This window comes from Epinephelus lanceolatus, chromosome 19 (genome assembly GCF_041903045.1).
Source record: "Epinephelus lanceolatus isolate andai-2023 chromosome 19, ASM4190304v1, whole genome shotgun sequence".
Taxonomy (NCBI): domain Eukaryota; kingdom Metazoa; phylum Chordata; class Actinopteri; order Perciformes; family Serranidae; genus Epinephelus; species Epinephelus lanceolatus.
In genome coordinates this window covers 38,665,929-38,692,307 of record NC_135752.1, presented here as the reverse complement: position 1 = coordinate 38,692,307, position 26,379 = coordinate 38,665,929, and the positions used below count along the sequence as shown (strand labels likewise).

The 26,379-nt window shown below is 42.6% G+C and overlaps 1 protein-coding gene across 1 annotated transcript in view; it reads right to left on the bottom strand.

The window, feature by feature from the left end:
- rph3aa (rabphilin 3A homolog (mouse), a) overlaps positions 1 to 26,379 on the bottom strand; it is a 53,677-nt gene that overhangs the window by 13,927 nt on the left and 13,371 nt on the right. Inside the window, exons 2-4 of the mRNA XM_033647768.2 lie at positions 5,263 to 5,391; positions 4,990 to 5,119; positions 1,816 to 1,899 (exon numbers count right to left, since the gene is read on the bottom strand). Coding sequence (XP_033503659.1) covers positions 1,816 to 1,899; positions 4,990 to 5,119; positions 5,263 to 5,378 — 330 coding nt within the window. The 5' untranslated portion in view covers positions 5,379 to 5,391. The remainder of the gene's footprint in view (positions 1 to 1,815; positions 1,900 to 4,989; positions 5,120 to 5,262; positions 5,392 to 26,379) is intronic.

The window sequence follows — 26,379 nt, the reverse complement described above, 5'->3', positions numbered from 1 at the left end:
CGGCCCCGTAAAATTACCCCGAAGTTCCTGCGGTGGAAATGGGCCTTATGTGAATTTCGAGGGAAATTGATCGGTTGAGATCGGCTGCCTCTGGTGGCCAATAATGGAACTGCAGTTTGAGTTTGTTGAATCGAGTAACGTCAAATTTGTGCGTTATTATTTAGCTGATATGTTGAAACTTTACATTTTAATGATGCGGAGGTTAAGGTGTGGTTATGTTGAGGCACAGAAACTACTTGGTTATTGTTTGGAAAAGATCGTGTCTTAGCTCAGGCTGTTCTCACAAATGTTTAGTGTATTTTCCTACGAAAGGCAACGCACCCACATTCGTACATATTGCACGGATGTTGAAATGCTGCAATCACATGACCAGTGCGCTGACAGCAGTTAACGAGGAGGCAGTCAAGAACGCTTGAAAGGAAGCAGGTTGGGGCGATGGATTGGTCACCAGAAACTGGACTTACTCTCCCATGGAGTCATGTGTTCGGATCCGTGTGAACTTTAAGTCATTTTAAGGCACGCTCTCACCATGTGTCTTTTCTTAAAACCTAACCACTGTAACTTTACATTAATCATGTAACTGTACGTTAAGGACGTAACGTCATTCATGGGGCACTAATTTGTAGGGACTCATACGAACTGTACTGCATGCATCTTTCATAGGATATCATACGAATCTTTCTATGAGAATACGTTGCTTAGCTTAAAATACCTGGTTTTTGGGGCACAATCCTCACTGGCAAAACAGTGACTGGCCTCCAAAAACACCCACGTTCGGTGGCTGAAAAGACACTTTTACGAAGCAATGTCTTGGTAAAAACCATCCACTTCTTGTGGTACTGTCTCTGCTGTAAAAACAGCAACTGGCCCCCAAAAACACCCACATTTGGTGGATAAATAGCTGCTGGAAAAACAGCAACTGGCCCCCAAAAACACCCACATTTGGTGGATAAATAGCTGCTGGAAAAACAGCAAAGACTCGTTAAATCACAAGCAGTTTAGTCGCTGGTGTCTAACAGTGGTCTGCAGCTTGGCAGTAAGTAGATGCAACATCATCCCTTCCACCACCCAATGACAAAAGTCAGCTCATATACGACGTCTCTTTAGAAACGTTGATATGAAATGTACAAAACATATTCGTCGTTGGCAGACACGTACAATGCAACATTTCCTTGTGGCGACTGGGCTGTGAAAGTCAGTTCAGACTTTATTATGTGTGAAATTGTGTGATTGTTTAAATACATTAAACGTATGATGGACGGCTGATTTATTTGATTTTTTTTGTGCATGTGTGTGTGTGTGTGTGTGTGTGTGCACGCTTGTCTCTTCACTCCTTGATTCTGTGGAGCAGACACTCGGCCACTTTGTGTTTTTGCAGCATTACAGTGTAGTTATTCTGCGTGTGAGTGACAGGAGAGAGCATTTATTTAAAGAGTCCGGGCTCCCCGAGGCACAGACCTCAACAAACTGCAGCGCCATCATCAAAACAGCATTGTATAACTGCATCAGTGAGAAAAACAGAAAGCAGACCTTATTCTTCATGTTTCATATTGATCAAAACACCGTCTGTATTTTTAAGAATTAAAAAAGCAGTGAAATAAATATTTTGGGGGATATTGAGGGGGTATCAATGAAAGGTAATTTTCCAGGTCACTAGACAGTGAAATGCATTTCTCTGCTAAATGACAAGTCTAAAAGCTGGAAAATGGTTCATATCATGAGAAAAGTTTCTGTTCTGGTGGCGGCAGAATGACATAATTGCATAATTTGATTTTATCGCGCCCGCTCTGTTCTTCATCCTCCTCATCCCCTCACCTCTATTTGTTCATTGCAGATTCTGCACAGCCACATAGGATTCGTCCTGCTGTTGCTCCAGATCCCACATTTGCTGCACATGTGCTGCAAAGAGGCAAAAACATACATAAGAGCAGTGATGGAGGAAGTATTCAGATCCTTTACTGAGGTCAGAGCACAAAAGAAAAATACCCTGTTACAAGTAAATGACAGAGTAAATGAAAATGTATCTTCTGGACGTATAATCAGGAAATTGTGCTTAAAGTATCAAACAATTTTTGTTTTTAATTATACACTCTTGTTCACACTGTAAGGGTGATTCTTCAATTATATTGTAGGGGTGGGAGAAACAGTCCATACAGCATTGTATTGCAATATGTACGCCAAGTATCGATCTCTTATTGTATACATTATTAATCTTTACAAAAAATATTTTTTATATAACTTCTGGTACTAGAATATCAAAATCAGTTGCTTTTTGTGTCCCCTAGATGGTGCTGATATTTCTTTCCTGAGGTCAGCAGAGGTCTCAGTCAGCGGCCTTCGGCAGGAAGTTCATCAAAACAAAGATGGAGGCCATCGGTGCTGTTGGCGTTTAAATCAAATGTCTGGACTTATTTGGGATTTTTTAACACAGAAGGAAAGGAGGACTTGGATATGTCACATGGAATTTACAGCAGTGTCATATGAGAATAAAATACTCTGGGAATACTACAAACATGAGGGCTCATCTCACACGTCACCATCCAGAGATAGTCAGCACGTTTACATGCATGCAGTAGTCGAGCTAAGCTCAGTCAAGTCAGACTTCTAGTCTTGTCTGAGTATACGAGAGGCGGCGGTGTGTCCTTTTTAATACAGTGCGTGTTGATCTAGTTCCGGTTCTTGTTCAGAAACTTTTAAAATAAACCCGTGTTTCACGTTTTCCGACCATCCATAAACTTCACAATGTTTAGCTCCTTTAGTTGTCGGAGCGTGAATGTAGTTTCCTCGTCCGTCCAGAAGTGCGTCTTCTGCTTCTCGGTCGCCATGGTGTTTGTTTGTTTTTGCGGGAGTTACTGAACTGCTGTTACATCATCTCCTCCTTCTTCGGGATGAAAGCCCATGAAAGAAAAAGTGGTGTGTGCACAGAACGCCGAGTCCGACTCCAGTAGGACTAAGTGGATACCTGCAGCAATAGTTCAATTTTCAATCAAATTATCTAGGTGTGTTAGTCGAGCTACGGATAGTCCCATTTCAGTCGGACTAAGCCAATAATTCGATTTTCTCAAGCTGCATGTAAACGTACTGACTGTTAGCCTCTGACGGCCAAGCTCTACTCTTATTACTGTCTTTTCCTTAAAAACCTATAAAATCAATCAGTCTTTGTCTTCTTTGTGCAGCACTTTGTATCGAGCACTTTGATTGGCTGTTTAACACTACAGGAAACAGTGATGTCACCACTAAAATAAGACATCAAATTACTCTCTCTGTCACAGCTACACTCATAAATAAAACTGACAGTAAAAACAGAATCAAATGTTTTCTAAAAATCTGATTTTTGCAGTCGAGCTCTTGCTAAACCCACTCTGCCAAAAAATCGACCAACACTGGACGAACTCAGCTCGGCAAAACTACTAGAGGGATCAGAAAATAACACCATAGTCCATCACCTACTTCATGTGCGAAGATCTGAGCCTTTGTGATGGACCCAGAAGTTGCAATTTCATGGTTTGGCCACTAAAATGGCTTCAAAGTCTGGCATTGTTTCTGGGGCAAAGCACCCCAGACGTCCCTCTCCCCAGCAACACTTTCCAGCTCCTCCTGGAGGACCCCGAGGTGTTCCCAGACCAGACGAGATATGTAATCCCTACAGTGTGTTCTGGGTCTGCCCCGGGGCCTCCTACCAGTGGGACGTGCCCAGAACACCTCTAACAGGAGGCGCCCAGGAGGATCCTGATCAGATGCTGAACCACCTCAACTGACTCCTTTCGACGCGAAGAGCAGCAGCTCTACTCTGAGCTCCCTCCAGATGTCTGACTCCTCCCCCCATCTCTAAGGCTGAGCCCAGACACCCTACAGAGGAAACTCATTTCGGCCGCTTGTATCTGTGATCTCATTCTTTCAGTCACTACCCAGAGCTCATGACCATAGGTGAGGGTTGGGACGTAGATGGACCGGTGAATCGAAAGCTCCGCCTTCTGGCTCAGCTCCCTCTTCACCACAACAGTCCAGCACAGTGCCTACATCACTGCAGACGCTGCACCAAGCCGCCGATCCATCTCACGCTCCATTCTACCCTCACTCGTGAACAAGACCCCGAGATACTTGAATTCCTTTGCTTGGGGCTCCTAACCCAGAGGAGGCAATCCACCGGTTTCCGGCAGAGAACCATGGCCTCATATTTGGAGGTGCCCATCCCAAACACTTCACACTCAAACCGCCCCAGTGCATGCTGGAAGTCACAGTGTGATGAAGCCAACAAAACCACATCATCTGCAAAGAGCAGAGATGCAATTCTGAGGTCACCTAACCTGACCTGTTCCTCCCTCCGGCTGCGCCTTGAGATCCTGTCCATGAATATCACAAACAGAATCGATGATGAGGGACAACCCTGGCGGAGGCCAACACCCACATGTTTGACTTTGTATGCGGACTCAGCTCTTACTTTGGTCACACAAGGACCGGCTGGCCGACCTCTTTTGCTCCTGTCATAACTACCACAGCCACACAGAGCGTCACAGTTTGAAACGTAGGGCCACTGACTGAGCTGCAGTGTTTGAGGAGTTGGGAGTGAGACTGACAAGTGCTTCAAATTTGTACTTAACTAAACGGTACGTTACAGTAAATGTACTTAGTTACAGTCCACGACTAAGAATTCTACATGCGCAGAGGAATGATCCTATGGCAGGTGCACAGAGCATATATATTTTTACAGTTCACATAGCATTAACCTCAGCTTAGTAACTGAAATAAACAAGGAGCAGAATGTGGTGCCTCAGACCAGGAGACACAGAGTGTGTGTCAGAACAAGTTAGCATACGGCCCACTGGGTGCTCATCGCCATAGGAAACCTCTCAGGAGCTCCACAACACTATAGAAAATATAGTAAACAGAAATCCTGGGATGTCCTCACGTCCTCTGGGGACTCTCTGCTGCGTGCGCCGTCTCTATTCTGTCCCTGTTCAAGCAGAAAGAATACAGAGATCCACCTACTTTATTACACTGCACACAGAGGACAGCTGTGGCCCCCTGTGGTCCAAAAGCCGTCCCACACAACAGACAGCGCGACTGTCCGTCACCACACGCCGTCTTCTTGATGTTATCCAGCCGGCTGGTGAGACGCCTGGGAGCACATGTAAATAAATGTGAGCACAGAACACAAACTTGGCACAGGTTTCACACTGAAAATCATTCAACTCAGCGAGCATCTCGGCACGGTCGACCGATGTGATTCTGTGCAACAGAGACAATAGTTTTCCATCTCACTCAATCCTCTCATGCTCCATGGCCTCCATCATGGCCGCACGAGCCAGTACACTGTTGATGATCTCCTTCTCCTCATCCGTGAGCTCCTCCCCTGGGGCGCCGCCAGACATGTTCATCGTCCACCCGATCCTGAACCCAAAACACACACACAGAAAGAGACACGCAGGGTGTAAGTGGCATGCAAAGAACAACAGGAAAAAAAACGTAGCTGGGACAACAAAGGCCAGGAACTCCAAAAAGTGCATCACTAAGGAGGGTGAGACACTAAAGTCTGAGGACAGGAGCACAGCTGGAAACGTTTGGACGCTGAGCTACTGCAGAAAGTGTCACACACAATCACTCACAAGTGGCTTACATGATGACTTATCTTAATAATGCATAAACCCAAGTGATCAGCTGAAAGCACATGTCAGGCATTTTGTTCATGCGTCTCTAACGACCAGTCTGAGGCCCCAAAACACTAAACAACAAAAAGTTTCAAAGCCACAAACTTCATTTAGAGGTCCAGCGTGTAAGATTTAAGCAGGATTTAGCGTGCATTTACTGACATGATGATCTTCATAAACAAAGACCTGCTCAGTCTAAGGTAACGAAAACACAACGATGCTTATTAGAAGTTAGGAAAGCCTTTATTGTCGTTGTATTGTGCAGGACACAACGACATTTGGAGGGCCACTCCTGGTTGGTGCACAAGACACACTACATATGATATTAAAAACATTAAGCACACTGCACATAAAATAAAAGAGGTGGCTATAAAAGTGCCAGAGTCAATAAATATAAAGTACCAGAGTCAATAAATATAAAGTACCAGAGTCAGCAAATTGCCCGGTCCACAGTAGTTATTACCGTGTAGAAATAAAATATAGTGAGAGTGCACTGTGGCTGTTCATTTTATATGTTGATTGAGAGTGTGAATGACCTTAGGAGAGAAACTGTTCATGAGTCTGGTGGTCCGAGGTTCTTAATGAGCTGTAGCACCGGCCTGAGGGCAGGGGGTCCAACAGGTTGACTGACTGGAAGTGTGGTGGTGTATTCTCTGCAGAGACTCTGCCCTCTGCCTGGATATTCTAATTTTCTGTGTTCAGGACATTTACGCCCAGAGAGCTCAGGTGAGGCTGGGGCTTTATGAAATGACCGTGAGCAGCAGAGATTCTAGAGGCCCCCCCCCCGCCAATATCAAACACATCGCCAAAACAGCCCTCTTTCATCTCTGAAATATCACCCGCCTTCATCCACCCCTCTCCTTTTCAGTTGCAGAGACTCATCCATGTATTCATCACTTCCAGACTGGACGACTGCAACAGTCTCCTCTACGGTTCATCATCCAAAACTCTGCTGCTCATCTTCTCACTCATTGTCGCACACGTGACGACATCACCCCCCCGTCCTTCATAACCTCCACTGGCTCCCTCTCCCCCAGCATACCCACTTCAAACTCCTCATCATCACCTATAACGCCCTCCACAACCTGGCTCCTCCCACCTGTCTGAGCTCCTCCATCGCCACACTCCCTCCTGCAAACTCAGGTCTGCACACATGGGCCGCATCACGCCACTGTTGTTTGGTTCCATGTAAGAACGCAAAGGCAGCATATTGAAGGCACCTATAGCAACCTTAGAGTACGATCTCTGTGTTTGAAGGGCTAGCCTGACACTCAAAAAGTGTCCTGCACTTAATTATGCAACACATTCTCAACCCGACCTCGTCACATATTGACGTTTTGGTCGTCCACATACGACGTCCAAGGTACCCTGGGTGTGTTGGTTGTTGACGTTCTGGGACGTCGTGTCAACTTCAGCCTGTTACATGCATTGTCTGTTTTCAAAATACACTTCTGTTTTCACAGGAAATGTACAGTTTGCATAAACACACAATGTCTGTACAACAAGGCAAAGTGACGTTGGTTGGGTTTAGGCAACAAAAGCACGTGGTTAGATTTAGGAAAAAAGAACAGGGTTTGGCTTTATAATCTTACAGGACGCAAACACCGGCCTCCCAGGTGGAAGTCAGTGTTTGTTGGATGGATCCACCCCAGTCGGACTTTTACCGCCCAAACGTTCGTTCTTGTCCTGCCGCATTTCTCCCTGACACCACGGGGCACCATTAAACTGTAACGGCAACCGGCCAGGTAGCATGCTGACCTTAAATGATGCCTTTTTTCGTTGGTTTCTGACGCTGCCCAAGTGTCGGATTTCGACGACTTCGGAGTAAGACCGGGCTCAATTATGCTTAACTTTATACTTAACTTTAAACTTTAATGAACATGTTTATTTCTGGGGGTCTGTGGAGATTGACTCACTTTTGGAGCCAGCCTCAAGTGGTCATTAGAGGAACTGCAGTTTTTGGCACCACCGTGTTGGCCTCATATTTCAGCACCGGAGGATGCCACTTGGCCACGATTCAGAGGGAATATACAGACTCAGTAAAACTTCTATAAACCAGAGTCATCATTAGGAGAGTTTATTTTTCTCAAGAAAAACAGATGTCATCAGACCTTTTAGAAACTGCATCTACATTTGATTGGAAGCTCAACTTCTTGTTGAACACGGTACCTAAATTCTTGTGATTATCCAATAGGTCAGTTACATTCCCCTTAATAGTATAGTATTTAAAAGTGAACTGCAAAATCAGAGGATAAAAATTCCCTTTTTATTTCACATCATTTAGAAAGCAGTCGACATAAACTCATTCCCAAAATGTTCCTTTGTGTACTTGAAGTGTTGCTGGTTGTTTGGAAAGCTTCCACACATCTGCCTTTAAGGTTTAAAATCACTTGTGGCCAACTGACAGAGCAGAGGCCAAATTTCCTGCCAGTGGAAATCAAACACAGTCAGCTTGTGAACTGAGGCAAGTGTTGTTTTTTTCCTTGAATGTGTCTGTTTGGTATTTTTGTGTCTTCCCATGATATTGCTCGCAGAGTGGGCAGGAACACAGATGAGATGAGACAGTCAGTGCAAATGTTTGGTATCAGAAATTTGAGCTCGGGCATACAGATGATCTCTTCTATCATCATGGCTTCATTTGGTGGATGTGCACAAACATGAAGCTTAAAATATTACAGCGAAAAAGGAGTGTTTTACCTGTTTAATATTTGCACAAAAACCTTTAATGACAGACTTTCTTTAAACATCAAAGAGTAACTTTGCATGAGGCTTAAAAGCAGTTTTTTGCTGCCCTCTGATTTTAAGTTTTAAGTGTTTTGCAACAGGCAGCGACACGTCCCCGTCAGTATTTAAAACATGTGAACTTGTCAGCCCAAAATAAAATCATGAAAGTAGCAGAGGACTTTAATTTTGATGAAACTAAATATATCTCCACCATAAACTGATGCAGAAAAGGCAAAAAAGATGCATAAAAATTCACCAGAATGCAAGCAATTAAGAAATTGTAGCTCAAAATTTCCTGGGTAGGACCCCAAACACCATGTTTCCTATCTGTTCCTCCCAACGTTAAAATAAAACGTACACTTTTGCCCAGCATTGATGTCATTGTATACTGACATAGTAAACTTTTACATCACTGCAGTGAGGTGAGAAGATAAAAACATCTGCTGTTAAATTTTGTTTTGTTTTATTGCAATAAAATAAACAAATAAAATAAAAAATATGTGCATGTGGTCATTGGCTAAGTTTACATGCACACAACGATCATTGTCAGAACACTGAGTGAGACAATTAATCAACTCAAGCCTTCTTTACAGGACTGCATAATCAAGACACCTTTCCATAACTCTTCTTCTTCTTCATTTCTTTTGTATGAATTATTCAAAGATAACTGTGGGAATTTGAGTTATGGTTTACAGCAAAGACTTTGTGCTACATTACAGTCCTGCTGTGTTTTTGATTTAAGTTATGAGAGATTGGTGGCTATATTTGTCGCATGCATAATTGTGAAGCACAGCCCCTCAGGTTACAGATTGGACCCGAATAGCTGCTCTGCTGCTTTGGGATTGTTTTAAGGATTTAATCTACCTGTGAACCTGCAGAGTGTCCGTGCACACCATGGAATGAGGCGGCACGTGCACAGGCACAGCCTACAAAATGCTACTATTAACACTTTCTAGTAGATTAGTACAGGGAATTAACTCTCTGTAATCATCACTGTTATGTAGATGTAAAAAGCACTGGAAGAACAGTGACAGGTCAGTACAAAACACCCATGTTTGGTAGCTAAAAATCCCCTGAAAAAATGTGGCAGGTTACTACAAAAGACCTGCGTTTGGTAACTAAAAAGCTGCTGGAAAAACAGCAACAGGTTACTACAAAAACCCTTGTTTTAGTGCATAAAAAAACAGTGACAGGCTGCTACAAAACACCCATGTTTGGTACCTAAATATCTGCTGAAAATAAAAACAGCAGGTCAATATAAAAGACCTACGTTTGGTACCTAAAAAGTTGCTGGAAAACAGTGATGGGTCCGTACGAAACACCCACATTCAATGCCTAAAAGTGAGCTAGAAAATCACAGTGGGTTGCTATAAAACATCTATGTTTGGTGCCTTAAAATCCGCTGGAGAAAAATAAGCAGCAGGTTGATACAAGCACTCAGATTCAGTGCCTAAAAACTGCTGGGAAACAGCAACAGGTTGCTACAAACACCCATGTTTGGTGGCTAAAAAGTTGCTGGAAAAACAGTGAAAGGACCCTAAAAAACACCAACATTTGGGACATAAAAACACAAATGGAAAAACAGTGACAGGTCGCGACCAAACACCTGTGCTCAGTGCTTAAAAAGCTGCTGGAAAAACAGTGACAACACACTAAAAAACACCTACATTTAATGCCTAAAAACCACCGGAAATACAGTGACAGGTTGCTACAAAACACCCACCTTTGGTGCCTGAAAAAGACACCGAACAAACAGTGACAGGTTGCTACAAAACACCCACGTTTGGTACCCTAAAATCCATTGGAAAAAAAACAGTGGCAGGTCGCTACAAAAGACCTATGTTAGGTACCCAAAAAGCTGATCAAAGCTAAAAATGAGCCAGAAAACAGCAGTGGGTTGCTACAAAACATCCATGCTTGGTGTCTGAAAATCGGCTGGGGAAAAAAAGCAGCAGGCTGATACAAGCACACAGGTTCAGTGCCTTTAAAACTGCTTGAAAAAACAGTGAAAGGACCCTAAAAAACATCAACATTTGGGACTTAAAAACACAACTGGAAAAACAGTGACAGGTCGCTACCAAACACCTGTGTTCAGTGCTTAAAAAGCTGCTGGAAAAACAGTGACAACACACTAAAAAGCACCCACATTTAATGCCTCAAAAACCACTGGAAAAACAGTGACAGGTTGCTACAAAACAACCACGTTTCGTACCCTAAAATCCATTGGAAAAAAACAGTGGCAGGTTGCTACAAAACAACCACTTTTGGTACCCTAAAATCCATTGGAAAAAAACAGTGGCAGGTCACTATAAAACACCCACATTTGGTGCCTGAAAAAACACTGAACAAAAGTGACAGGTTACTACAAAAGACCTACGTTAGGTACCTTAAAAGCAGCTGGAAGAACAGCGAGGGGTTGCTACAAAACACCCACGTTTGCTGCCTAAAAAGCCACTGGAAACACACCAATCACTGACTAAATCACAATCTGTTTTGTTGTTTGTTGGTCTCAGACAGTCGCTGGAAGAACAGTGGCATGTCACTACAAAACACCCATGTTTGGTGCCTAAAAATTCACTGGCAAAACAGTGACAGGTCGCTACAAAAAAAAAAAAAAACATGTTCGTGCTGAAAAAGCAGTGACTCGCTAAATCACAACCGTCTGAATTATTCTGTTGCAGATCATCATCTGATATTTTGTGTAAAATCTTGTGTTGGAAGGGCACAAAAAAAAATGAAATGACAAAATGAAACATACAAACTGGCTTCATGTTCAGTTCATGTGAACACAATTGCCCAGAATGAAATCAGTGACCGAGTTACCCCCTCCAAACAAAACTGTACAAGCAGTTCTGTACATTATTCTGCTTGTAAATCACAACTACAGAGGATTCAATGTCCATTCAGCTGTCAGTGCCACGGCTGCAGAGACACTCCTTTTAAAAGCTCTGAGAGGCTAATTTGATTATCCATGATTTATTTCAGCTCTACCACACCTACTGCTGTACCCACGTCTCTGGCCATTAACTTCCCAAACATCTGCCAGTCATGTCTAAGTGCACGGGCACCATGTACGTGTGCAGCTGCTTGAAAATAAGGCGTTAATTGGGGCTGACTGCCGACCACGGACTGTGAACTGTTAGCAGTAATGTGTTACTGAAGTCTGGTCTGCTATGTGCATATCTGAGGACAGTTTCACTGCGGAGGAGCGCGCTCATTATCTTTTGACAAGAACATTGTTGGAGGAAAGCATGACCTCAACTTTCTCGCCTCTGGTCCAAACCAGGCTGCTGACACACATTCGACACCTCCCTCATTGACTGATCCTGCAGACTTTTCGCTGACAGTATGGAGAGAAAATATTAAATGATTGATGTACAGTTTCCTCCTCATTGTAAGCATATTTTAGTCCCTATTTTTAAGGGTCCTGACGTGGCCAGCCCCGAATTATCTGAATAATCAGCCGCACACATGACCAGTGAGTGTCATCATTAAGTCTCAACTTGCCCGTAGAGCCTGATTAAGCTACAGTGGAGGTACAAACTGTTATATGACTGAGCATTAGACATCACAAGAGATGAGGCAGCGGCTGCTGAGTACGAATATTTTAATGGCTCATTTACTCAACAGCTCAGTGTGCTTCATCTTTCTCATCCTGCTCCTCGTCGTTTTGTCCTCCTGTCCCCAATGTATGTAAATGTCAGGGGTGGCGATCATTGTGGACAATGTGGCAACCTGACAGATTGATGTCTGAGTGTGTGTGTGTGTGTGTGTGTATGTGTGTGCCTTGAAGGGTTCAGAGTGAGAGCGAAAGGTGGGGTCAGTAAGAAAGGAAATGTTCTGAAATGGCTGACACATTCATTCCGTGATTCACCACTCAACACACATTTACACACACACACACACACACACAAACACACTGTCATTATGCATAAGATCACTGCAGTTACAACTTAGGCCATATGAATATGACAAATTAGTAGAATATGACGAGAAAACAAAGGAATTTTTAGTCATTAGTTGTACTCAGATTTATCAGTGATGGAAGTCGTATTAGAAGCACTGAGACTGTTTACTTAAATAATTTTGAAACTATTTGTTTATTAATTTTTGTCATAAGCCCCGTTTCCACTGAGCAGTACGGTTCAGTTCAGTTCAGTTCGCTTTGTCTCCACAGTAAAAGTTGTGGATGGTCCCAACAGAAGCGTTCCTTAGCGTCCCCATGTTTGGTCCCCCCTCTGTTGGGGTACCTAGCACACAGATCTGGTACTAAAAGGTGGAGCTGTGAACCCTGCAGTCTGATTGGTCAGTAGAGGACGCTCACTCTGGTTTTATGTAACCTCTGTTCATACATCAGTAAACTACAACTATAAAATGAAAGAGAAAAAAATAACTTCATTCACTGGGCCGACTGCCGGCAACTTTTAAGGTGGAACGTTAACTTGTAATGTTACTCAATGCATGAGTTGATGACGTGAATCCATCAGCACACCTTAAATTTCACTGTGACAACTTTGAGCATCACTTTAGTTTTTATATGACACACACTTTTAGTAATGACTTTAAAAATATAGATTAATTTGGAGCGGATTATGTGAAGGTCATATATTCTAATCCTCACTCTCTTCTATGTGCCTGTATTTTATATTATTTTTTATATCAATGAAAAAAACAAATCTGTGTGCCTAAATTCTTACATGTTTACATGTATCTCACCATAGCAAGTTGGAAGTTGACATATTCTGCCATATATGAAGAGGGGAGACTCTCTGGAATCTGACAATATAAGAACCATGATGCTGGGACATTCTGTCACTTCACAGTTGTCCAAAACATGTGGTTTGTGCCAGGCGGACATGATTGCCAGTATTTTTTCATTATTGCAAGAAATTCCATTGACTCATTCACAAGTCAAAAATGTGTTTTATCTGAAAGAAACATGCAATATTTACATCTAAGATCATAGAAAATTAGTAATGATATTATTCCTCACTATATGAAGTGACTGATAACAAGATCTGTATAATGGATTGTAAAGAAATTTGTCAGATTTTTATTTTGTAGACAATTGATCTGTATTTATAGCATGATGGGATGACAGCACAATGATGTGTGTGGTATCACTGCAAAGCTCTGGTCCTGCACTTCCATGTGATATGTGTGGCATTTCTGTGCGACCCTGCATTCGCGAGTAATCCATCCAAGAGTAATGTGTGTGCAGAGCTGTATGAAAACTTTGTTATACACAATTTTAGTGTAACTTTATCATTTGGACTACCGACAAGTGCTTGATCTTGTCGGAAAGCTACGGTTCTGGTGTTTCACGTGATATGCGTGGCTTCTCGCTATGACAAACAGTTGCGGAGAAAATAGAAGAATAGAAGAACAGGTGTGAATTTGGACGCAGTATGCGTCGTTCGGGCCCATTGGGTTAAATATCCCACGGAGAGAGACTCTCACTGCAGCCTGTTCTATTTTGTTGTGAAAATGTGGGCGTGCAGCCTCGTTCTGTGGACGATAAACCAGGTGCAGACTTCCATCTGTGTCACCGCTGATGAGGAAATACAGCGAGTGCTGGACGGAGCAGTGAGTGACAACAATCCCGCCCACATTTAAGAGGACTGTCTGAACACACCGAGGGTCTAGGTACCATGTCTGAAAGCTTATTGCTGGTTCCAGAGGGACTGGACTGAAAGGGTTTGGTGGAGACAGAGCTTTAGAGTTTCTGGCTCAGTAACATGTGGAGCAGGCAGCAGGAACTGTAATGTTCCCGTGTGTAAACTTGTTGTGTGAAACTATCGACTCCGCCCTCTAGTGCCATCTATTGGTTGTAAAATAAAGGACACATGGAAGTATGGGGGGGGGGCAGTGACATGTAAGAGTTTGAAACAGACATATCTATTTTTCATATGCTGGAAGCACTTCTACTTGTAATGGAGTACTTTCATCGTGCTGTATTGCTACTTTTATTTTCAGAAAATATGTCAACACCTCCTCCACCACTAAATATTTCCCTCTGAGACGCAGTGCAGTAGAAGCACAAAGTCAAATAAAATGAAAATACTCAGGTAAAGAACAAACACCTCGACACTGCACCTGAGTGACGGCCCCTGAAATTATGGCATTCTTAATTAAATGTCACAGAAACACGACTTTCTGAGCTGTAAAAGACTGCGGCTCATATATCACATCAGACATGAGTTAGAGTCAGGGTTGGTTGACTCTCCGACTCACTGTCACGTGCACACACTCACACACAGTCACGTGCACACACTCACACACAGACGCAGTATGAACTGACTGTTACCCGGAGCCTTTGCTGCCTTTCAGGAGATCAATGAGCGGTGGAGCTCTGCAGCAGCACACAACACTGCCATCTCAATGTCATCCAGTGAAGAGGACACACACTGCTTCACACATGACAGCATATCAATATCAGCCCTCTCTCTGACACCATGACCCCTGTGTGAGCCTCGTGCAGCACTGGCTGTGCAGTACAGATCAATAGTGGAATGTAACTAAGTACTTTTACTCAACTACTGCACTGAGGAACACATTTGAAGTGCTTCTACTTTGAGTTTTTACATTGTATGCAACTTTATACTTCTGCTCCATCTCAGAGGTGAATACTGCACTTTTTACTCTACTATAGTATTTGTCTGATGTTAGTTACTTCCTGTCCAGTGAAAACCATGTATCTCCAGATGTACTGATGTTGAATGTTTGTGATAAACTGAAGGATGAGGTGTTTCATTATGTGTTGGGAAAATTCTCCTTCTTCTTAAGCGAAATTAACTCTTTAAAAACCGTCTTGGATCAGCTGGAAAATGCATCGTCACAGAGCGGTAAACAGGCTGTTTTTATGACACCATAAAAAGTTGACTTTTAGTGGCTACAGTGATGAAACAAAACCAGCATCAGATGGACTGTAACCACAATCAGTACGCCACAGTAATATAAATAACCAGCGCCAAACCAGCGAGCAGCAGCAGCGACCCACCGTCTCAAACCGGCACACCGTGAGGACAGACACAGAGGGCTCGGTGGGGACGGAGCACCTGCTGCAGCAAGCCAACACGCCGTCTGCGGTCATTTTGACTTGACCAGCGGACTTCACTACAAGCTGACTGGCTGTTGAAACAGGTGACGTGCTTTAAAACCAGCCACCTGCGATTTGACCAGCTGAGTTGTGACATCATCAGCCGGCTTGAGTCGAACTTAGATCGGCCGGTTCACACCGCTGCAACGTTCTAAAGTGCTTTTGTCTCATTGTGAATCTTTGGTCTGAATTAGGCTTCAGAATGAGCCGTTTATATCTACACAGGGAGCAGGTCCTCGTCTATGGAGACCACCATGTTGCACCGCCATGTTTCTACGGTATTCCAGAGTGGACAAACCGAACACTGGCTCTAGATAGGGACATTTGGATTTTTGTGCCAGGAAAAGTACAGATCTTTTTTTAACGCTTTATTCAGTGTGTTTACTGGATTAAATCAACAGGTCTGTTTGTTTTAGAGAGGAAGAGACCTCTGTGGATGAAGGCCAATTCACAGTTTCTGTGTCCATGTGTCCGTGAGGGTCTGCTTAGGTCCGTGTGACATAAATCTTGCATCCATCCATGCATGTGAGGGTCTACACAGATGTCCACGTGCAGCCCATTTTTTGTGACCATGTAGACTGTAGGCATAGCAAGAGTGTCAACTGCACATGCTCCAATCTCTTGTTCCTCACTCCAGTTCAAAACATTGCAGTCAAGCCAGCCGCAGCCTCCTCACCATGGTAAGTTGGATATTTGACAGACATTTACTGCTCACTCAGCAGCTAACAAGCGGAGCTAACTGCTAACTGCTAACAGCCACCGCTGCAACTAACAAACTCTGCAAATCCAGTCAGCAGCTCCACCATCCACAGTCAGACACACACCACTGATTATTTACTGCTGAATTACTGCTCACAACTCGCACCAATGGCTGACGTTGCTCTGCTCTGACTGTTTCTGCTGGCTCGCACACCATCCTGGCACAGACTATTTACTGGAGTTTACCAGTCTGACGCTCATGCGCCATCTTATCTTACTATATAATGACGAAAACTCTGTGTGTGTGTCTGTTCCACGTTTTTCTCCTCACTGACTTGGTCAATCCATGTGAAATTTGGCACAGTGGTAGAGGGTCATGGGAGGATGCCAATGAAGCTATATTACATCAATTGGCCAAAGGGGGGCGCTATAGCAACCCATTGAAATGTCAAACTTTGAATGGGCATATCTCATGCCCCGTATGTGGTAGAGACATGAAACTTTGCACAGAGATGCCTCTCCTCATGAGGAACACATTTGCCTCAAGAACCCATAACTTCCGCTTATATAGATTTTCCGCCATTTTGAATTTTTTGAAAAACACTTCAAATGGATCTCTTCCTAGGAAGTTTGAGCGATCTGCATGAAACTGGGTGAACATAATCTAGGGACCAATATCTAAAGTTCCCTCTTGGCAAAAGTTGGAAAACTTACTAAAACTGAGCTTCTATAAGGCAATGAATATTGCGGAGGGCGTGGCTCATCACATAAAGGTGTATAACATCTCAAGGGTTTCACCCATCACCACGCAACTTTGTAGGCATATGACCACACATAATCTGAGGGGACCCCTCCATTATTGACCCCATCAAACAAAATGGGGGCGCTAGAGAGCTCATTTCTTATCTAGGCCTAACCACCATATGGATTTTGACTAAACTTGGTAGATATGTAGAACAGGATGCCTCAAGGTGACTGGAGAAATTTAACTCTAATTGGCAACTGGGTGGCGCTATAACAACAGAAAAATGCTTCAAAATGGCTAAAATGCGACCGATCGCTGTGGCTCCCCCTGTGGACCAATGTTGGTGTTTTCTAATGTTTGGTATGACTAAGTCATGGTATGGTATGCTGTACTCAATGGGTATGGACTAGTTTGAAGATAATTACGAGCACGGCTGTTCTCGGCTTTCAATGTCCGATAGTCCACTACTAACATTTTCATCACGTCTCATCTCGTCAACAAAAATGAAACATAGATTTCGTCTTAGTTTTTATCATCAAGATCTATTTCTAGCTCATCATTGTTTCATTTTTAGTGATGGTACAAAGGACATTAACCAAAAAATTCAGTGAGCACTGTTTCACAGAGTGGTATTGGTACTCTTGCCAAAATGCCTTCGCAGAATATTATGTTATTTCTGTGTGTCTGCTCTCATTGTGCTGTAGTTCAGTTCCTTCCTGAAGCACTACAGTTTTTCCTCTTTAGTATCCAGTGTTGACCTCAGGCCTACATGACAGTCACATACTCATCCAGCGTCAACCGTCCTTTATGTCCATGATGTGGGGGATGATGCGGTTTCCTGCGAGCGTCTCTTGAGAAGGCCATGCCAAGGACACGTGTCATCACATGAAGCCTGGTTTGATTTACACCTGTTTTATAGCTCCAGCTGACCGAGGGGCGGAACGACCTCCAGGGAGCACGGGGACTTAACATGATGCGTGTGTGTGTGTATATGTGTGTGTGTGGGGGAGGTGTCTGTCAGAGATAATAGGTCATAAGTTGTGAGGTGAACATGGGTGTTAAACACTACATGAGGATGAGGAGCAACAGAGCAGCTTTCAGTTTTTAAACACATTAAATGATTCAAATCATTCTTAACTTTAAATAATCAACACTAGGAAGGAATTACATCTGAAATTAAATCTTCATCATTTGAGTGTGCACGTGTTAAATGTGGGTTTTATGTGAAAGATGCAAGGTTTTATTTTAGCCACAGTGACAGCGTGGCTCCAGGGACGCTTCAGTCTGTCAGTCCTTCAGCACACTACATTTGTCCACACTGAAATATCTCAACTATTGGAAGGATTGTCATTAAATTTTCTGCAGACGTTCATGCTCCCCTCAGGATGAATCCTAACGACTTCGATGATCCCTTGACTTTTCCTCGAGCGCCTTTAAATGTGTTCTGTAGTTCATGACCAAATTCCTGCAAAACCGATGACTTTCCCATCAGCATCAGCTGTATTTTATGTTTAGAGCTAATCAGCAAATGCTAACACGATTAAATGACTTAGCTAACGCTCAGAGGGATACTTCACCCACAAAATGACAATTTGCATATCAACTACATACAGTACCACGTGTTACCTTGAATTCCTGCAGAAGACTTTGTGTTTCTTACATGTCTCTATTGTGAACGGAGAATCCAAAAGGACAAAATTCTCCAGGGAAATTAAACAGGCTTTTAACAACAGCAAAACTATATAAAAACATCTGTTTACAAACTCTCACACAACTCCCAAGTATAGTCCAAGTCTCATTTATCCAGTCGTATGCTCAGTACTTCTCAAACACATGCAATTGGTTTGGTTCAGTTCAATCAAACTCAAGTTCATTTGCCCCCTCAGTGCGGTTCGTTTGGGCAGGTGTGAACACAGCAATCACACTCAGGTGTGAACACACCAAAACAACCGGACCGAGACCTTCTTGAAGAGGTGGTCTCAGTCCGGTTCTAAAGGAACTCTGGTGCGGTTGGTTTGTGGTGAGAAGGTGTTCCGACCTGGATGTGAAGCAACTGCAGTCACATGACACATTGTTTGGGTTAAACATGAGCATGTTACAGTCCTGGAGGATTATTAATGTGCACCTCCTCCTGTGCTGCCTTAATATGCACATTCAGCACATCCAATGCATCAAAACATTGTTTTCTAGTTGGAGCCGCGCCTCGTTTTCAAACTGTATGCTTTGACTAAAATGAACAATGACAGCAATATAGTCCACGATGAGCAGCGCTAAAATCAACCTGCGTAGTTGTCCCTCCATTGTGACATTAGAAAGTGTCACATTTATCTTGCAAGTGTACTCTTCTTCAACGTTTGCTTTACTTCCTGGATTTTTCCCACATGGAAATTCTGACCAATCAAGAGCAGCTTTCTAACACAAGGCATTTGATCTGGTCCTCTTGTAAATGCTGCCGTGAGAACACCAACCAACTCTAGGCAATTATACAACTTTGGAACAACATGAGTCCCTGATTCAGACCAAAGGAGACCACTCTAGGGCTGACAGCAGCCTGAACATTAAGATTTAACCCATTCTCATCCCCAACCATCCAATGAACATAACTTTTCTAGCATGTCTAGATCTATGGGTGTGTCAGACATTGTTCACCACTCACTACATTGTCCACTTCATTGTGAGTTTGCCATTTTGTAGTGCTGTCTGACTGTATAGTGGCAATTATACCTAGTGTAGTGGCCTCAAAGTATCCCACAATGCATTGTGAAAAGTAGTGTACAACAGATGGTTACTAATCAAGCAATATATCCCATCATGCACAAAACATTGCACAAAAAGAAGAGACAGACTTATTGGGACGGACGAAGAAGAAGAAGAAGACGACTAGGGTTATACTGCACAAGTTGTGTGAGAGTTTGTAAACAGATTATTTGCTGTTGTTAAACGTGGACCCCATGACTTCAACTCATGAAGAACGTTCACCTTTTTGATTCTCTGTCCATGGTGGAGGCATGCTGGGAAAACACTGTTTTCTTTATAAACTAATGGATAAACAAATGTTCATTTTGCAGGTGAAGTAGGCTATTCCTTTAACATTAGCACTGAACTTGAAGAACCTCTGTGCACAAGAACAGCCTCAGAGATCAGAGAGCTGCTGGCGTGTCTGCAGAGTCTTCCTCTGTTCCATCCAACACAGAAACATTTCCTCCTCTCTGAGGTCAGTTAGGGAGAACATGAAGTGCGAGGTGCTGTTTTGTAGCGTTTGCGCTTCTTTAGCTTTCATCTTATCACTCTTCTTCTTCTTCTGCGTGTCTCTGTGTTTGTCCGCCTGTCTCTCCTGTTCACTCAGACTGTCTGTTCCTCAGCTGCCGGCCAGCGCAGTAAAGTAGGTCTTCTGTAATTAAGACCTTCGCCAACCTGGCATTAACATTAGCACAAATTGACATGCAAAAACTGTGCACATACACGCACACTCTGTCCGCATGACTCTCTCACACACACACACACACACACACATGCACAGAGACAATGTGTGCAGAGGGGGGACCTGTCACACACAGTCAGCGGCGCAGAGAAAAGCATTGCAAATTGACGTGAAGTAAAAGGAAACCAAGGCATTTTAGCTCCATGAGACTGTGTGGGCTGACTAAGAGCCGCAGGACCACACACACACATGCGCGCACACACACACACGCACATACACATGCACACACAAACACAAGTTATTCATGTCAGCACACAAGCAAACACACATTGTGTGAGCGAGTGTGTGAGCACTGCAGGGAGGAAAACTGACAGATTGCGTCATCCTGCTGTGTGTCCTGTGACGCCAACAGGCCTCCCTGCTTCAGACGGGTCTGGCGCTGTATTTATTTAAAAAAAAAAAATTCATATTCATGTTTTTGGAGCAGAAGAAAAATGTGCTCACACTTAATACAGCTGTACAGCTCCATTAAAGATGTTCTTGGTGTGAAGTTGTAATTCAAGAGGGAAATATACACAAAAAAGGTTTTCATGTCATTTTAGGTTAAATGAAAATCTGGTTTATTACAATTTGCATCTTATTTTTATAGTTTGGGGCTTCATTTCTAACAGTGATCACTACAAAGTTGTTAATGTGATCTGTGAGCACGATCAGGCAGGTTGTAAACAGATATCGTCAGATTATCTAAACTTCTTCATTTGAAGATATAAACACAAACCAAGCGCACTTTAATGTTGAGGGGGAAAGGGGAAACTGTGGCAGGTGTTTATGACACATTGTTTGCATAATATTTGCTCCTGTTTTCTCGCTCAATTTGGAACCAACTAGAATTACCACCATGCAGTTGTATACCTCCACGAACCAGGCAAGTCTCTGACAGTCTCCATGTCAGTGAAAACATGGATGCTTCACACACAGAAGATCTATACAATCAGCACAGTTTCAAGATTAGAGTCACCAATTCAGTATCTGACCAAATGTCTCCCCTTCTGTTCCTGAGATATGATGCTCTTATCAGTTTTTTCTTCAGTCCAAGTGGACGTTTGTACTGAATTTAAAGAAATTACCTTAAAGGAAATGGCCACATTAGAATGAAAGTACAGACAGTACTTACTGACCCTCATGCCGACAAGAAGTCCAGTGTAGTTTTTTAATCCACAAAACTCGTTCGGGGTATCAGAGGATAACAGCTAGCCGGAATAACAGCTACACTTGAAGTGCACGGAACCCACATTTTGAAAATGTAATAAAACTCTGCTAATGCATTTCAAAAATGTCAGAACAGCTTGTCCGTCGTAATCCAAGTGCTCTGAAGCCGCGCCATGCAGAACTGACTTGAAAAGACATAATTTACTCCACTTTTATAGCATCATTTCTCACCGTGGTCAGTTAGTCTGCAGGCTGCTGTGTTTACATGACAACTCGCACGAGACTTGAGAACTAGCACCCCCACTAGCCATCAGCTAGTCTCGCGCGAGTTGCCATGTAAACACAGCACTTTACAACTTACGTCAAATTATGTCTTTTCAAGTCAATTTTTCATGGCGCGGCTTCAGGGCACTTGGATTATGACGGACGAGCCATTCTGATGTTTTTGAAATGCATTAGCAGAGTTTTATTACATTTTCAAAATGTGGGTTCCGTGCACTTCAAGTGTAGCTGTTATTCCAGCTAGCTGTTATCCTCTGATACCCCAAACGAGTTTTGTGGATTAAAAAACTACACTGGACTTCTTGTCGGCATGAGGGTCAGTAAGTACTGTCTGTGTTTTCATTCTAAAGTGGCCATTTCCTTTAAGATGTTCTTGAAATACCACATTCATAAAAATGAGACGGACAAGGTCAAAGTGACCTTGACCTTTGACCGAAAGATCACCAAAATCTAATCAGATCACCTTTGAGTCCAGGTGGACGTTTGTGCCAAATTCCAAGAATTCCCTTGAGGCGTTCTTGAGATATCGTGTTCACAAGGATGGGCTGGACGGACAGATGGACAGACACCCTGAAAACATAATACCTCCAGCCACGGTTGTCGCTGGTGCAGAGGCATAAAACTTAAGCTTTTATAGACTACAGAGTGTATAAATCTGAAAACTTGTGTTTTGTGTGTGTGCAGGATAAAAAGTGAGCTTTAGGGAAAACACTGGAGAAAAACCAGAGCAGATCAGAGGCTGTGTGGCTGAAGTCAAACAGTACAGCTGTTGTCATGTCAACCTGTATCAGTGTTTGTTTGGTCAGCAGAAAATTGTAATTTGAGCATGCAGCTTTGCAGGAATATCTGGTCATCTGGTTATTAACAGGTAGTGTTCATGAGCTGCAATCAAATCCTTGTTTTTTGTTTTTTAGTTATCTGAAAAATATGAACTGAGGTTTAAACAGCTGAAACAGCAGAGTAACCAGGCGTGGGCCATGATGCACACTTTTGTCATTTGCTGTCCAAAGGTGGAAGACAAAACATTTACTAGCTTTTGAATATGATCTGAAAACACCAGCAAGTGGATGTTTTCACATTTAAAGGCATTTTCAGATACAGCTGATCTGGGTTCTTTTAAAGGTCCAGTGTGTAAGATTTATGGGGATTTAGTGACACCTTCTGGTGAGGATTACAGATTGCAACCAGCTGATACTTCTCCTGGTTAGAATTCCTTCAGAGTTCTTTGTTCAGGAGGTTTTTACCAGGAGCTGAATTATCCACAGAGGTCTCTTCCTCTCTAAACCACCTTTTTTTCCTTCAATTTTCTACATTATGTTATTTTCAACATTTTGTACATTGCATGAACTCAAACTACACATTTTAATTGGCCTTTCTGAACGGCCACATCCTGCAACCTTAATGCTTCAACTGTACGGATTATCTGACCGGCCCAGCTCACACTGAACATGAATGTAGAACCCTGGTCAGTTTGTCCAGTGACTCATCTAATAAAGTTTATTTAAACAAGATGACCACATGCTGACTAAGAGAAAGAAAGGCAGGGTTACTTTGTGCAACTCTACTGTGAAGGAAAAATAAAAGTATGGAGCTGCAGATGTCTGGAAGATGTTTTGTTTGACAGCAGCCATGAAGGAGACTGGACCGTGGGACTGCTGAATCTGCCAGAAATCCAACCAATCGTCCAAACAGCTGAATCACTGATCGTTCAATAAATCAGCTGTGACCATCAACCTTGACACTCTGCAGAGCAAACCAAGCAGGTAAGAAGCACAACAATGATTCGGTCAGCACAGCAAGTTTACTTTTCCTTAGTCAGACAGGCAAAGGTCAAAATACCGAGTAATCAGCCACCCAGGCAAACAAATCTGATGTGGGGTGGGCAGACGAGGCAAGGTCCGAGGATCAAGTTAACACAGGTAAGTGGGGCTGACTAGGAACAGGAAAAATACTGGAAAGCAACGCATCAAAACACAAAACAATCTGACAAATGAGCTGTGAAACAGGACTGAGGGCTGATCAAGGGAAGGTCAGGAAATATGAGGGAAGGGTCAGGTTAGGGGGATGAGGAGGAGAAGGAGGAGTGGCTGGAGGGAGAGGAGGAACCTGAAATGACAGGAGAGTTATGGTTCGTGTCCACAGGAGTGTTTTTGGATTTGAGGGGGGGTGCTGCCTCCCAGCACTGGTGAGATGGCTTCTTTAGGAACTTTCTCTGACAATCACAAAATTGTTCACCAAAATGTGTTTCTGAAAACATTTAAGGTGAGAAATAAACCAGTCAGTTACTGAATCTGTCTTTGTTTCAGATCAACAACATTTTCTGGGAGTTCCCAGAGGTGGCGAGTGGCGCTGGATGCTCCTGATTTGAATAAATTAGCCTGGACCTCAACTTCTTGCAAATGAGGAGTGGCCAAGGTGACGCCCTGTCTCTTGAAACACAGTGCGCCCATACCAGAGTGCATTGCATGGCTTCTTACGTAGACAATGAGTGGCAAGGATCCTAACATGTACCATCGAGAATAAAGACATAAATCTACGAGAATAAAGTTGTAAATCTACGAAAATAAAGTCGGAAATCTACAAGAATAAAGTCTTAAATCTATGAGAATCAAGTCGTAAATCTACGAAAATAAGTCATAAATCTACGTGAACAAAGTCGTAAATCTACGAAAATAAAGTTGTAAATCTACAAGAATTGAGTCATAAATCTATGAAAATAAAGTTGTAAATCTACAAGAATAAAGTCGTAAATCTATGAGAAAAAAGCCTCAAATCTATGTAAATAAAGTTGTAAATCTACGAGAATAAAGTCGTAAATCTATGAGAATAAAGTTGGAAATTTATGTGAATAAAGTTGGAAATCTACAAGAATAAAGTCGTAAATCTATGTGAATAACGTCATAAATCTACAAGAATAAAGTCGGAAATTTATGAAAATCGAGTTGTAAATCTACGAGAATAAAGTCGTAAATCTACGTGAATAAAGTCGTAAATCTATGAGAATAAAGTTGGAAATTTATGAGAATAAAGTTGGAAATCAACAAGAATAAAGTTGTAAATCTATGAGAATAAAGCCTGAAATCTATGTGAATAAAGCCTGAAATCTACGTGAATAAAGTTGTAAATCTACGAGAATAAAGTCGTAAATCTATGAGAATAAAGTTGGAAATTTATGTGAATAAAGTTGTAAATCTACAAGAATAAAGTTGGAAATCTATGTGAATAAAGCCTGAAATCTACGTGAATATCGTCATAAATCTACAAGAATAAAGTCGGAAACTTATGAGAATCAAGTTGTAAATCTACGAAAATAAAGTCGTAAATCTACGTGAATAAAGTCGTAAATCTACAAGAATAAAGTTGGAAATTTATGAGAATAAAGTTGGAAATCAACAAGAATAAAGTCGTAAATCTATGTGAATAAAGTCGGAAATTTATGAGAATTGAGTTGTAAATCTATGTGAATAAAGTCTAAAATCTATGAGAATTAAGTCATAAATCTACGAGAATTAATTTGTAAATCTATGGGAATAAAATTATAAATCTATGAAAATAAGATTATAAATCTATGGGAATAAAGTTGAAATATTATGATATTAAACTTGTAATTTTAGAGAAAAGTCACAGTGTAAGACTGGAAAGTTGGGTAACCCCCAACACTGTTTGTACACACTTTGTCACTTTCATACTATGTTACCCAATTTTCCGGTGTTAATCTGTGACTTTTTCTCCTAACATTATGAGTTTACTCTCGTAAAAATTTGACTTTATTCTTTACTCTAATGATGGCCAAAAACTACAAGATGAGACCCGGTCATCCTTTAAAAGCAGAGCAGGTGGGGCAGCATTAGTGTCTGCTGAGGGTATTTGATGAGTTGTTTGACCCTAACAGGAGGTTAGTCATCTCAGGAAACCAGGTTCAAACTGTCTCATCCACTAAAACAGTTATTTACAGTACATGGAACATTCCCCAAGGAGTCCAAACACTCCCATCTGAATTAGACTGGAACATTTTCAGCACACTCATCCATCCCACTCCTTCCCTCACACTTTCCCCACAGCTGTCACTAATCTTGTCAATCCTCCATCATCCATTCATCCTCATCCATCCATCCATCCATCCATCCATGCACTCTGCCGTCTCGCCCCCCTCAACAAGCTGGACGACTCTCCTCTCCTCCACTGAGGCTTGTCAGACGAGTGAGGAAGCAGCTTATGGAGCTTAGTTCTGCAAAGAGGCATCACCACCTCCTTTATCCTCTGTCTGATGACTCTCTGGGGATGGTTAACCCTTGCATAAACACACACACACACACACACATGCACGGTGACTCCTGAGTAAAGCACAGCGTAGATATAAGAATAATCTGGTCTTCAATCCCTACATGTGAGGCTGAGAGCTTTGACGTCACAGAGTTGTCTGGTGTTACTGTACCTAGACTGTGTAGAGGAGGAGGAGGAGGAGGAGGAAGGACAACAAAACACAACAGTGAAAGACTCGATGGCTTTCACATCGTACAAAAGTAGGTTGAGGGATGAAAGCAGGAGGGCT